General features: G+C 33.4%; 1 protein-coding gene across 1 annotated transcript in view; it reads right to left on the bottom strand.

Annotated features, from left to right (window-relative positions):
- Positions 1–3,037: 3,037 nt before the first annotated feature.
- The window catches only part of LOC126845283 (protein mono-ADP-ribosyltransferase PARP12-like), a 67,505-nt gene continuing 56,438 nt past the window's right edge, over positions 3,038–14,104 (bottom strand). Inside the window, exons 2-4 of the mRNA XM_050583933.1 lie at positions 6,115–6,269; positions 5,172–5,430; positions 3,038–3,492 (exon numbers count right to left, since the gene is read on the bottom strand). Of these exons, the coding sequence (XP_050439890.1) occupies positions 3,038–3,492; positions 5,172–5,430; positions 6,115–6,252 (852 nt within the window). The 5' untranslated portion in view covers positions 6,253–6,269. The remainder of the gene's footprint in view (positions 3,493–5,171; positions 5,431–6,114; positions 6,270–14,104) is intronic.

Raw genomic sequence — 14,104 nt, forward strand, 5'->3', positions numbered from 1 at the left:
CCGAATACTCGTATGGAATTTGTGTATTTAAAATTAAGGTTGTATGTAATATTGTTGTTGTTGGAAGAAAATCAATAATGTTGTAGGTAAACAGGCAACACCCCGTATCGAGCCACTACGGTCTACGCCGCCTGTGTAGTTGTACTGACATTATCTTCTTAATAATGATACACCGTACAATTTGTTTTTTTATTACATTTAATTACAACTGACATTATGTTTTAGTTAGTTTTCATAATTTAGTTGTTGAAAATTCAAAGCCAGATTTAAATGTTTACATCCTTATTTTTACTGAAACTGATTATTATAATGATTGAAAAATGATGTTGTCGACTCCATATTATTATTATATACAAATCTATATAATCGTATTTAGCTGTTTTTGCATACTTTAGAGAATAGCCCAATAGGATGTGTATGAAGTTGCATAATATTGTTGAAATAGTTCTAAAATAAAAGACATTTTATAAAGTATCTACGTTATCAAATATTAGCACTTCTCAAAATATTACCTTTTTTTAGCTTCGATGTTGGTTTTTCAACATTATCTTGTCAATATACAATTAGGCAGCTCCGACAGTAACACCCAAGTATCATACATTAATCAATATAATAATAATAATACACGACAATAAATAATCTTAATAATAAACCTAAGCCAAGTTCTTAATTTAATAATCAAATTTTATTTATTTTTATTTTCCACGAGTAGCAGAATCATATGGCATCTCAAAAAGTACTGTACTCGACCCATTCATGTTTTTTTTATTTTTTATTTTGATAAGATTCATTAAAACTACGATACTGTTTTCCAAACTCAATGAGAGGGGAATTACAATTTTTTTTTTTTTTAATTAAAAACAAAAATTGTTAAATGTATATATTTTTTTACAACATTTATACCTAGATGCAAATGATAATCTACTAAACAACTTCCTTTGTTCCTTAATTGGATTGAAATATTTTTCAATAGGTTAACAATTAACAAAAATTTAGAAATTCAAATGTCTAGTAAACAATTTACTTTTTTTGTAGTGAAAATAAAACATTACATTAAAATACTAAAAAACAAGCAGAGCTGTGCATTGTTGTTCTAATAAAAAGTTATCTAAACAATCGTCTAGATAGTACAAATGATTCGGATAACTTTCAAACATATTATATTCGAATAAATTTCGAGTGCAGGTTTTCAACTAAATTTTCTTAAAAACATTTTTTTTTTAAAATATAAAAAAAAAACAATGACTATTAAATTATGCTAGAATAGTATAATTATTTTTAAAAAATGGTTTAGAATATTTTTTTTTTTTTTTTTTAGTAAATAAATCTTGACATAATTATTTGAATAACGTTTTATTTAAATAATTTGCACGCAACTCTGATAGCAAGTAAAAAATAATAACTTATGTAGACTTAACAATAGATTGAAAATTATAGAATATTTTTAAAAATTTTTAATTACCTTAGTTCTATATACTCGATAGATCCTGAATGTAGTTTTGCGAATATGCGTCATATTCGCTGTGTTTTGTATAAGTATTTTTTTTTACAGTTATATTGACTAGAGAGAGATGAGAGAAAAATCAAAGTCCATCTGAGTCAGCATAAGTTTTGGACATTAGTTAACTTTATATTATATTCTAGTAAACGTTAATTTGTCAAAATATTATTTCCAAATGTAATTGGGGGTACCTTTATTGGAATAAAATAAAAAAATACTTACACAATCGAGAAACATTTGCTCTGAAGAAAGAGGTAAATTTTGTTTGACCTTTCAGGTATACAGTCGGGACTTGCTTAGTCTGCTCAGTGTGGAATCTACAAAATACTATTAAAAATTGCGCGTAAATTAGATGGTTCTTAAATTTAAAGCCGAACTGAAATAAGCGTGTTAAAAATGACTGGCGCGTTCAATTTTTAAATAAATAATAATACACACACACACACACACACACACACACACACACACACACATACACATATATATACAACGAATAAAATAGCGATAAAGTCTGGTTACAATATAATGTAAAGCTGAAGAATTCATATTTTTTTTTTTTTTAATTACTTATCATCACCCCCCGTAAGAACGTTTGATGTTTTTTTATGTGATTCACGATTTAATGTCTTACTTATATTTGTTGTTGTAAACATAATATAATGTAATGAAAGCCATAATGGCGCATTTGGTGTTGTTGTCGTATGCGTTTGGCTCATTGATAATAATTATCTATTATTATAAATTATCACTATAGACTATAGTCACTTGGGCTATACACAAGCGTGTATAGGTCAGTACAGTACTATACCTAGCACTGACAGTGCTCTCTACATGGGAAATGGTTACCTGGCCAAAATAATTTCTAATACCTAAACTAGTTAATTACCCAGGTAAAAAAATAAATAAATGTATACACAGACTCAGATTAACACTATCCGGCATATTAGGCATACCATACTATGATGTTTTTATATTTTATACTCTTATAGACGTACATTTAGGTGAACCTCCCCCCCTCCCATACAAACATAATTATCTTGACTTCTTGTACTTGTACGAATGCCTATGTATAAAACAAAAGACAGTTTTCAATAGCCCCCCCGATTATGCCTTTTGATTTATGAACAAACCAAAAATAGCTGACCGTAAGGTAATACCGTGTCGTCCATTCAATTATAGTTATAATTATTATAAGATAATACACAATATGTAGAAGTGTGAAGGAATATCAGTGTGGTCGTAGAAAAGTAAAAATATAATAATAATAAAATACAATATATCCGTTAAAAATAGGTAGACATACGTATACATAGGTACTATGTGTGCCGTTTTCAATAATTGCTGTTTAAAAAAAAAAAAAATAATAATAATGTTCAATTATCAAAAATAACAAAGCGTAGTAAAAAAATCAAAGCGAGATTAGTATTTTAAAACTAGACTCAGCTATTATTAGCGCGACTGCAATGTTATGTTTAACATACAGCTAAATGTTTATGTTTTTTAATGGTATCAACACAATTAATATTATATTATAAACTAAAAATATTTAGAACACATTTGTTCGAGGTAGTCATATATTTCGTCGTCCATCGATCCCCAGGAATTCGGCATGTCCACGTGTGATGTGCTACGCGACCGCCCTGTATTCCCACCGGTTGTCGTACCGCCGTCGCCGTTGCTGACCCTAACCGCGGTTGTGGTAACGCCGTCGTTTTCTTCGCGGAACTCTGTGGCCGAAATTGGCCGCACGTACCCTCTGAACTGGCCGACGTTGTTGGTCAACCGGATGCGCACGATATGGTCGTAGTGCACCATGTACATGGGGTAGAACTCGAAATCGTCGTACTTGACGTACACCCGTTGTGTGGAGCTCATTGTCGTGTCGTACCCGTCGCCGGCGTGGTGCACGTCGTGAACGACCATGCGAGACCCGTGGTCCAGCGTCTTTACTTTTGATATCAGCACGGAACACACGATGATCACACGGCCTCCTGGAGACAAGCAAAACAAAGAAAAAAGAAAACATTGTGAATAATCTCGTCCCCGACCAGAGACTATTTTAACACGGATATCATCGGGTTGGTTACAAGACCTTTCGTGTCGCCATTTTCGCGCGTAAGTTCATTCGAAACATTTAAAAACATTGAGGTATGAGTGATAAGAGATAAGTGACAAGTGATAAGAGGTAACATGTCCATGATTCAATGTTTAGGCATTTAATTATCTAGCTGCCAAAATAACAACACACACGTATATTTTACGTTGTATACGAACAATAATAATAATTAAAGGCATAAAAAAAAGAACACGAACAAATTAACTACAGAAATACCAATTAAATAACGTTAACTTACGGGAAGTATTAGGAAAATAAAATAAGCTGCTATCTATAAAACTATGATAGTTAACAAGACTTGATAAGTAAGATGGTCTATTTTATTTTTCCAAAAAAATTCCATAGGAATCGATTCTTCTAACCGAAAGAGATTCAACATTTAAAAAGCTTAATAAGTTGTGTTCTCCAGCAGAATGAGGAGGCCTTTCGATATTAAATTTTAAACTAATGAAGCGAAGGAATGTTTTTATTGTAACTATCCATCATTGTTGGCAATGCCACGTACAGCCGACTCCTATTCGTGTGTATAGTGATCAGATATCAATAATAATTAAATATGTCTTATAAAACCGACATTTGAACAAATTTACACCATCCCTGGGGTTAGGCCATGGTTGAATATACAGGTTAATGCACACCGTCTCTAATTGAAATCTTCAGAAATAAGATGGCAGCGTAAGGGATATCAATTATATTTTACCTTATAATTTACTGTGTACTTACTACTTGTATGTTTGATTTTGATTGGCTAGCTTTTACGTTGACATATTTGTTTTTATCATATCAAATATTAAAGAGGGGGGGGGGCATTGTGCAATAACCTTGTATATTTCAATCATGGGCTGGGTTAGGTTAGCTTTTAGCCGCTTAAAAACTTTAATGCCGCTAGACTCCTTTTGGGGATCTCATGCGAACTTTTACTTCCCTACCATGACATTTAAAAAAAATTATAAACTTCCAGAAAACGATAAGATTTATTTTGTTGTTTTTCGATTCTAATATTTCACATACTTAATATATCAATAGCATCTAAACAAAGAGTTTCCATGGCTTTTTAGAATTTTAAAACGTCAGATCCCATATTGAAGGATCTCGCGGCACTGATTCCAAATGGAATCTCATAGCAGGCAATTGAAGTTTTCAAAGTGGGGCAGTCAATTAGTTAAACATTTAATAAACGATTATAATATGATGTATGAATAATCTGGCTTTTTACTGCCACCAGAGCCTGACTTAGAATTTTTGATGCCCCGGACAAAAGAAAAAAATGGGCATATTATTATAAATTGTAAATTTAACTAAAAGGATTAAATCTAGTAAGTAGGCCCCTGATCCACACGGGCCCTGGACAAATACCTATAATGTTCTTGGCTCTGACTGCCACTCTCTAACGTTGTGGGTCAATCGTTTAAATGATGATTTCTATAAACATATGACACCAGAATCAAAATCTATCACATCAGTGGAGCATCATCCCCATTTCTTGCTGTTCTTCCCTCCTCCCTCATTGGCTCAACACTATTGCCCTAAAGCTAATGCTGTGTCTGTTCTCACCGGTGTTTCTGTTGTCGGCGTAACAATCTGCGTACTTGGCGTGATCGCTAAACGAAACCCCTCGGCCGAACTTGGCTCTTTTCGTCCTGCGCCAGTCCAGCCCTTCTTGCAACGATGCCGTTGCGTTGGCAACACCGGTCACGTGGTACAGAAGTCGTTGCTCCACTCTGCCACCGTTGAGTTCCAGTTCCTCTTTGCGCAGCAAGTACATGCCGTACATTTGTCTGTGGTTCACCGATCTGATCTTCGTTATGGAACACTAAAAGTCATAAATATCATTCATTGAATATTCGTGTATCGTTTGGAAAATGTTTAGAGGTGTTTGATTTTTAACAGCAGGCAAGATGCCCATAGCAAGATTTTTAAAGTTGACAATTTCCTCCGGTAATTTTGAAGATGTATTACTAGCTGATTGCATTAGAGTAAGTTAAAAGATTCTTAAAGGAATTGTGGGATATCAAGAAGGTCTTCTTATTGTGAGGATTTATATTGAGTTTAATTTGACTAAGAAGGAATAGCAATCGTCAGTCTCATTTGCTAATAATAATAATGGTATAACAATAATCTCTCCTATCGTTTAACGATTTAAAATTTTATAATTGGACAGTATTCTCATGACCAGAGTAGGCTTGTCTTGTAATGTTACATTTATAGGTTATATGACGAAGAACTTTGTTCTGAACAGACTCAGTTTGGTTGCTATGACTTATAGTTATGGTTAGGGTCTTTAAACTTATTGTAACGGTTACTTTCTAATTTCTAATGAAAATGTATGTTGAAAAACAGTTTAAAATAAAAATTATATCCAAGATGTTTAGATAAACTCGAGTTAAACTATAATTGGCTAAATTATATTTAAGTGTTATTAGGTTGCGTTGAAATGCCATTATATTCATAGTGGGTTGAAAAAAAACTAACAACTTGGTTTTTGTCTTGTACCTACCGACGGGAAGGTCTCCAGTACACATTTCTTGACCCATTCCTTTTCTTTGCTCTCGCATTCGATCAACACGTTGTCGTCGTCTAACGGTAATTTGCCCAGCTTGGCAGCTTTTTTACTGATTTTTCCCACCAAACTCATTTTGTTCAATCGGCTACCTGCGACAAAACCATATACAGGTATGTAGATTAAGTTCAATTCCTTAACTCCCAAATTGGGAAAACCTTGGAAAACTTTTGTTGTACATTATAATTATTTTATAAATCTATATCTTATATTTTTTACACTTTTATAGAGCTCTGATGTTTCAGGCACGTGTCTGTCTACAAATTGCTTCAAATCCAAATTTTGACGACCCCTAATCCTCCTCGCGGGGGTTTGGATGTTCTAATTTTATTGGGCTGGATACAAGAAATGTCATGTCGCTATTTGCCCTTTACACTTAAGATTAGAGATAAGAGAGACGTGATAAGAAATAAAAAAACAAAATATGAGTGATAATAGATTAGATATATGTGATATGAAATAAAATAAAAAATATAAGTGATAAGAGATAACATAATTATGTGTAAAAATAATTAAAAAAAACAAAAAATGATCCGAATTTTAAATATAGTTATACTTTTCTATGAAATTTCACCTCCTGTTTGTTTCATTTTCGGAGCGTTCTTTCAGAGAACTCAATTTGAAATTTACAAATTTTATGAAGAATTATCTCAGCTTTCCGAAAAGAATATTAGAAAATGTTTCAAATTTTGCGCAACACGAAAAAAACAACTTTTTAGATTATACTCAATTTTAATGACTTTCCGTTAATTGATAAAAAATAAATCTTTTTTTTCAGAAAGTTGAGATTATTTTACATAATACACTGGTTTTATACATTTTTGTGGCAAGAAATAAACTCGAAATATTTTTTACGAGAAAATAATCGAAAACAATTTTTTTCATCGTAACAGACATGCAGTGTGATTAAAAAAAAAAATAAATAGAGGATCGCTTCAAACGTTTGTTCGTATTTGGAGTTCTGACCCATACACGAGGCGCTCAGATGCCAAACCGTTTAACTCCCATTTTTTTTAAAATAGCGAATAATAGCATAGTTAGATTAAATAAGTGTATAATTTTCAGTGGCGAAGATAAATAACTCCATAGTTGAATTTTTCACGATGACGGGAAATAGTAACTTCAATTGTCTATGTTGGCGGCATGTACTAAAGCTTTAGCATACCCCGGCTTTTTCTTGGATCTAAATATTACATTACATTATATTGATCATGTCCCCCTTATTACCCAAGGGTCCCAGTTCCAGATCCCGTTCCAACAGTTAAAAGCTCGCCCAGAATCGTGGTACATAGAATCGGACTGTTCCTTAGGTTAGATACCTTAAGGGTAACACAGGTAACCACGATAGATAAAGGCGGTATCACAGCTATGTCGTCTGTCGTGTCGTGCGATTTAAGAAGTGGGCGTGGCCGCTTTAGGTTACTTATGGTAACTATTTAATACCAGTTTGGTAATTATCGATCGTGGTTACCTAATCAGTGAATGCCATAGAGTACTCGCGAAATAAATTTAAATTTGATAAAATAATTTCTTATAAATATACCGTATACGGCCCATCAACGACAAACCGGCATTTAATGCAGATAGTGATAGTAATAAGTATGTTCAAGTTGATAATTGATAAAAAAATCAATTGACCGTGGTTACCATACTGTAACCACCTATACCACACGATACAAAAGTTGAGCTCAGCTCAACTCTAGCAATAACCCGGTAGGTCATGGTTACTCAATGATACCGTGATTCCAACGGTCAAGAAAGCGGAGCCAAAGCGTTTCATGGGAAAGCGGTATCAGAAGGCGATATAAGGCACACGACAGACGACGTAGCTGCGATACCGCCTTTAACCATCGCCTACCATTCGCTCGAGTACCGTGGTTACCATGGTTACGAACAAAGTGTTTATTTTGGGTTAGCAAAGGAAAATATTTCGTATTTAAAGTACTAAGTTCGTGACTGTTGACTTCAATTCTTATCACTAGTTAGCAATCTAGTTTATTATACATGAATATCTGTGTAGATAAACAATTAGTGATAATAGATTAGAGATAAGAGATAACATATTCGTGATTAAATGTTTTATCCGTGGAGCGGAGAAATTACTAGGTTTTTTTTTTTTGAGTTGTACAAGCGCAGTTCTAGTACTGAAAATTAGACCGAAAGTAGGTCTAACTTATATCTGAAAAAAAATCTGTAAAGAAGTACATTTATGCCCAACTAGAAGATAATAATAATAATTATCCAATACGATTTATAATACTCCCGGCGAGATGTATACATTAATTTACTGGCCTAAAAATAAAATGGATAATTTCTCGAGTGTTCTTATCATTATTATTGTTTATTTTTTTTTTTTAGCTTCGATGCGATATTTTTTTCGAAATTTTGTTACCATGTAGTTATCCAAATTGTTTCTGCAAGCAGATTTTATGTTATCATGCTGGTGGACGATAAAAAATTGAAAGCGGCTGTCGAGCGCGCCTTGCAAGAGGACCCGTACGCCTTGCAAATCCGGTTCGACCAGTTCGTGTCGCAAGCGAACGACTGCAAGCTCGACGACCGGCCGGCGCTGTGTCCCGCCGCTTATCTGACGCCGGACAACGCTTGCGACGTCATCTCGCTGCTGGTGGCCATCAAGGACGTGCCGTCGTTCCCGCTGTTGAAGGCCATGCTGCTCAGGTCGGAGCCCGTCCCTTCGCCGGACATATTCCGGCATCTGTTGTACGGCCTCCCGGCGGAGCCGGACGTGCGGTCCGTGGACGCCGACCGGGCGTCCCGGTTTCTGGAAGCGGCGTTGGGCGGCGCGGCCGTGCCGGACGAGTCGCCGCACTGCACGGTGTTCCAGTTGGGCGGTCGGCTGGTGGACGCGGGCCAGTTCGGTTTCCACGGGTGTCGGCTGTGCGACGTGCACGACGTGCTGTCCGACAGGCCCGAAATCCGCGTCGCCAACAGCCTGGCCGCAGCGGTGGCCGACGCGCCGAAATCGTACGGCTGGGGCAAGAGCCTGTTGGGCGGCGTGCTCCGCACGGTGATCGCGTGCCGCGTGCCGGACGCCACCCGGTGGGACGACGGCGGCAACGCGACCGCCGACAAGTACGTGCCGCGGTATCTGCTGGTGTGGACGACCGGGCCGCCGTTGCCGGTCAACGTCAGGTCCGACTGGCCGCGGAGACTGGCCGGATTCGTTGGCGAAAACATGGACCTGGTCGGCCTGGCCTTGTCCGTCGGGTTTTTAATCGGCGTCAGCCTGGCCACCGACCCGGAGTTGTCCGGTTGTTTAAGCACCCTGTATAAATGGGCCAACGCCCGTGTTTCCAAACACACTGTATAATAAGTAATTGTATTAAAACAAAAAAAAAACGGTTTATCGTTGCTATTTTTTTTTTATGAATATTTTATTAATTGACACAAGTCACGAGTGACGACATTGAAATACACAGACGCACAGAGGCAACGGAAAACAGCTGTTGTTTTTCGAGATGGTAAAAATCCTACAAAGATAAGACGTAAACGCACGTGAACCTAGTACACGCCAGTGTTGGGCAAAATGTAATCAGTAATCATAGTGATTTTAGTGAGTCAATTAATAATTGTAATCGCAGTAATCATAGTGTAAGATTAATATAGGTAATCATAATCAGAAAAGTAATCACGTAGGTATGATTACTGTATCATGTAATAATTGTAATCATGATTACATTAATCACTCAATTTTAATCACGAAATGATTAATGGTTATATTTGTTTAACCGCCTTAGACTCAGTGGCGCAACTAGGGGGAGGGGCTAGGGGGCTTAGCCCCTTGACTAAAATGTAGCCCCCCCCAAAAAAAAATATTCCTTGTTGAGTTGAGTATCAGTTAAACTTTTTTTTGTCGTTTAATGAACGTTATTAAAACTTAAAATGTTTTTTCAAGTATAACAATTTATTATATAAATTCAAAAATTAACAGTAATGGTTTTAGATTTTTTATATTCCAAAAAATAAACTACTTGTTGGCTAACGAAATATTAAGAAAAAGCAGAGTTAAAAAATATTGTTTTTCTAGAGATATTACAAAAGTCAAATTATCATATATATATACATATATATATATATATATATATAATCTATTTTCGAGAAATCCCAAGGAGGTTAGGTTAAACCATGATTTCAGGGTTTTCATGATTACAATTGTAATCACGATTACTGATTAATTTTACAAAATGATTAATGATCATTTTAATAATCAAACTATGTAATCATGATTACATAGTTGTAATCGACTTCGTTTTTTAATCATAAAGTAATTGATTATGCCCGACACAGTTGTGTTAGCATTGGTTATGCTCACAATGTTAACAGTCCTTCTTTTAAGGGGATTCCAAAGGGGTTGGTTTTAAAGAGTAGGGCATAAAATATTTGTATAAGCAATATATTTAAGAAAAAAAAAAGGTTTAAATACATTTTGACCATGTCGATAAATGTATCAGCTAATTTGTCATTTGTAATTTACAATTTCAATCCTGTAATGACATTAGAATTCGTTGACTATTTTACTATGTTTTATAGGATAAACCGATTTTTATTTAAACATTACAGTTTCTTGTAATTAAATAAATTTGCAATTTTTTTTCAGTATTTAACCCAATTTTTTTCCCACAAAAAAAACTAACAATTAAAAATCTGTTTCCTGCATAACCCAGTAAGTTCCAAAAAACTCTCATATCTTTACAGAATTAAAATCAAACTATCCTAAATAGTCGAAATTTTGTCGGGCTTTTTGGTCTAAAACGTCAAAAAAAAACAGACATCACCTAAATATTGAAAACCTGTTTTACCATTTTTTTTTTTAAAAAAAGGTAACTATTATAATTTTAATAGTAAGTTTGAAATAACTGAATCTTGAAACAGTTATTGACATTAATTGTATGTCTTTGCTTTGGCACATAATCGACACCAGTTATTATAACAAAAAAATCAGCTGAGATAACAAATGAAATTGTATAAAAAAAAAAATACGTTAAATTATTTCATTTTCTCATAAAAAAAAAAAACTATTTTAGATTTTATTATAATCAATTATCAAACTCTAAGATATTACAAACCTATTAAATTAACACTTAATAGCTGAATTTTTTAAGATAAAAAATAAAGCATCGTCACAAAATTAGGTCTCTAAAAAGGAGCTGTTCACATTTTAATGATATTTATTTCTTAACTTATCCCTTTTTCCAATAGAAGTTAAAATAGGATAGGAGTAATCGATGGTTTCAAAATTCGTTTATTGCAACAAGAGGCGCAAATCTGGGATAAATAAATTGGTAATAAATATTTTTTTTTTTTGGTGTCTTATTTACCATATAACTTCGTATCGATATAAAATAACATAATATGAGTAATATTCGTACACACATTAAAAAACATAACAATGCGGTCTATGTACCCAGATTTTTACTAAAGACCTTGAAGTATTATAATATGGAAAACACACACAATATTATTTATCATTGTTTAAGAGCACAAAAACACCACATACTAAAGCAACCATATAAACGGTTTACACATTTTAAACAAAGTAAGCAATAATACAACGAAAAAAAACATTTTCAAATCAACATACTTTTCAATTTAAAATCCATAGGGTGAATTTCGTACCCAGAATATTGTTCGTATTATGTAAATCTAAGTCAATCCAATACCAATGGAATTGGCCTGACAGGATATTTTTCTTGATGAACAAAGATTTATATTTATTAAAAAAATAAAACAATTTACCCGTCACCCACATTTAAAATATTTTGATTATATCATATGGATTTATCATTGTTATTATATTTCTGCACAACAATTGTATATTTGCAACATCTTAGACCAGTGTTACACGATTTTCATCTGGAAGTTTTCTGGGTCTAATTTTTTACACAATTTCTTAGCGATAAACGTTGACAAACTAAAAGAATATCATAAAGAAATTATTGATTTAAAACCCTTAACCATAAACTAAATAAGCTGGGAGAGAGTAAACTTGAATAATTCATGTTTTTTAATAAATCAGATGGACCAATCACAGACTACTAAACTAAGGTTGAAGAACTACAAAATATATCTATTGAATCGATAGAAGGTTTTTTTAATCAACCATAATGCAACTTAAATTGGGGTTTATACCATAAAAGCTGTTGAGCTTATAAGCCATCAGAATGTATACATATCCGGTTTCTTAATTAAAACAGAATTAAAAAATTAAAATATCCGTAGATTCGCGTCAGAATGATTTTTTTAATTTTTATAAAATTACTTATATTTATAAATATATATACTTGTAGACGTTTCACCCCCTTAACTGAGTTTGTACTTGTAAAAAGTCAATTAAAAAACAAGTTAAGAGTATCCACACTTCATGCAGATACATATGTGTCCTACAATCTAGTATCTCTAATATCTTACCGCTTATCTATTATCTCTAATCCACTATCTCTATTAATTCACCTCCATAATCCACCCCCATACTCCTCCATACCTCTCCATAGTCCGTGTGTAATTTACAAGAAAATGTATTGTATTTAGAAGAAAGCTTGATAAAGCAAAATAAAAAATCGTTTAACAAATCATTGTAATAGCATAAGAGCCACTATTGATTTTTTTTTTAAATTTTGACTTGAATGGTAAGCAATTTTACAAGTGCTTGAACACTTAAGTGCTTAAATCAAATTATTTGGTATGACTTTATAAAATGTGTAAGCAATATTATAATTTCTGTTGTTTTTTTTTCAAAACGATATATTTACATATATTAGTATGTAACTTTAACATGTTTTGCCTATAAAAACATAACTTTTGTTTTAAAACGATAAACTTGTATTATAAAAACAAAACTATTATTTATTTTGAAAAATAAGACGTAAAATATAATTTTTTATAATATGATTAAGTTCAAAGTGATTTTATCGTAAAAACTATTGGTTTAAATAAAAAAGTATAAAAAAGCATTATTTTAGGAAATCATGTCATAAATAATTTTTGTTTTATGTTTTTTTAAATATTTGTAATGTTTTTCAAGTTATTGACAAAATCTCAAAATTTGTAACTTTCCGCTTATAAAAAAAAAGCTCCAGTTCGATCGACGGGGACTTTTACAATATTTAAAAAAAAATATATCGACAAGGCTTTTAAACAATTTAAGGCTTTTGGTTGGGAATTTTTCCGCTCTTTCATTAAAATTCCAATAATTCCCAAATTTTTTTTCAAAATTGTTAAATAATTGTGTCACTCCGATTTGTAATCAAATTTTAACTAATGGACAACCCGGATTTCGAGGGGGCCGTTCAACTATAACTAATTTATGCATTTTCAAGCATAAAAAACCAGTACAGTGGGGTCGGTGCATAGTGGGGACGGAGCATAGTTGGGTCGGGGCATAGTGGTGACGGGGAGGTCACAGGTTTACAGGAATTTTTAAATCTGAAAGTGATAAAATCACTTTCGAAAAAACGCTTCGATGCAAATCGGTAGTTAGTATTTTCAAGCCAGTACAGTCCAAACCAAGCACAGTATAAACCAGCAAAGTTAGAAAGTTTTAAATGAAGATTCTGTATTTACAAATGAGCATCAAAGCGTTAATTTGAAAGTGATTTTATCCGAGAGGACTAGTACAGTAGAGTATTGGCATAATGTAATCAAAGCAATGAGGAAACGGAGAGGTCACAGGTCTACAAGAATTATTATAAATAAAAGTGATAAAATTGAATAAAATCGCTTTCAAATAAACGCTTTGATGCTCATTTGTAAATACAGAATCTTCATTTAAAACTTTCTAACTTTGCTGGTTTATACTGTGCTTGGTTTGGACTGTACTGGCTTGAAAATACTAACTACCGATTTGCATCGAAGCGTTTTTTCGAAAGTGATTTTATCACTTTCAGATTTAAAAATTCCTGTAAACCTG

Source organism: Adelges cooleyi, unplaced genomic scaffold (genome assembly GCF_023614345.1).
Source record: "Adelges cooleyi isolate 19-005CV unplaced genomic scaffold, UGA_ACOO_1.1 ACOO_flye_CR_arks_rails_tigmint_CR_PRNA_732, whole genome shotgun sequence".
NCBI classification, from domain to species: domain Eukaryota; kingdom Metazoa; phylum Arthropoda; class Insecta; order Hemiptera; family Adelgidae; genus Adelges; species Adelges cooleyi.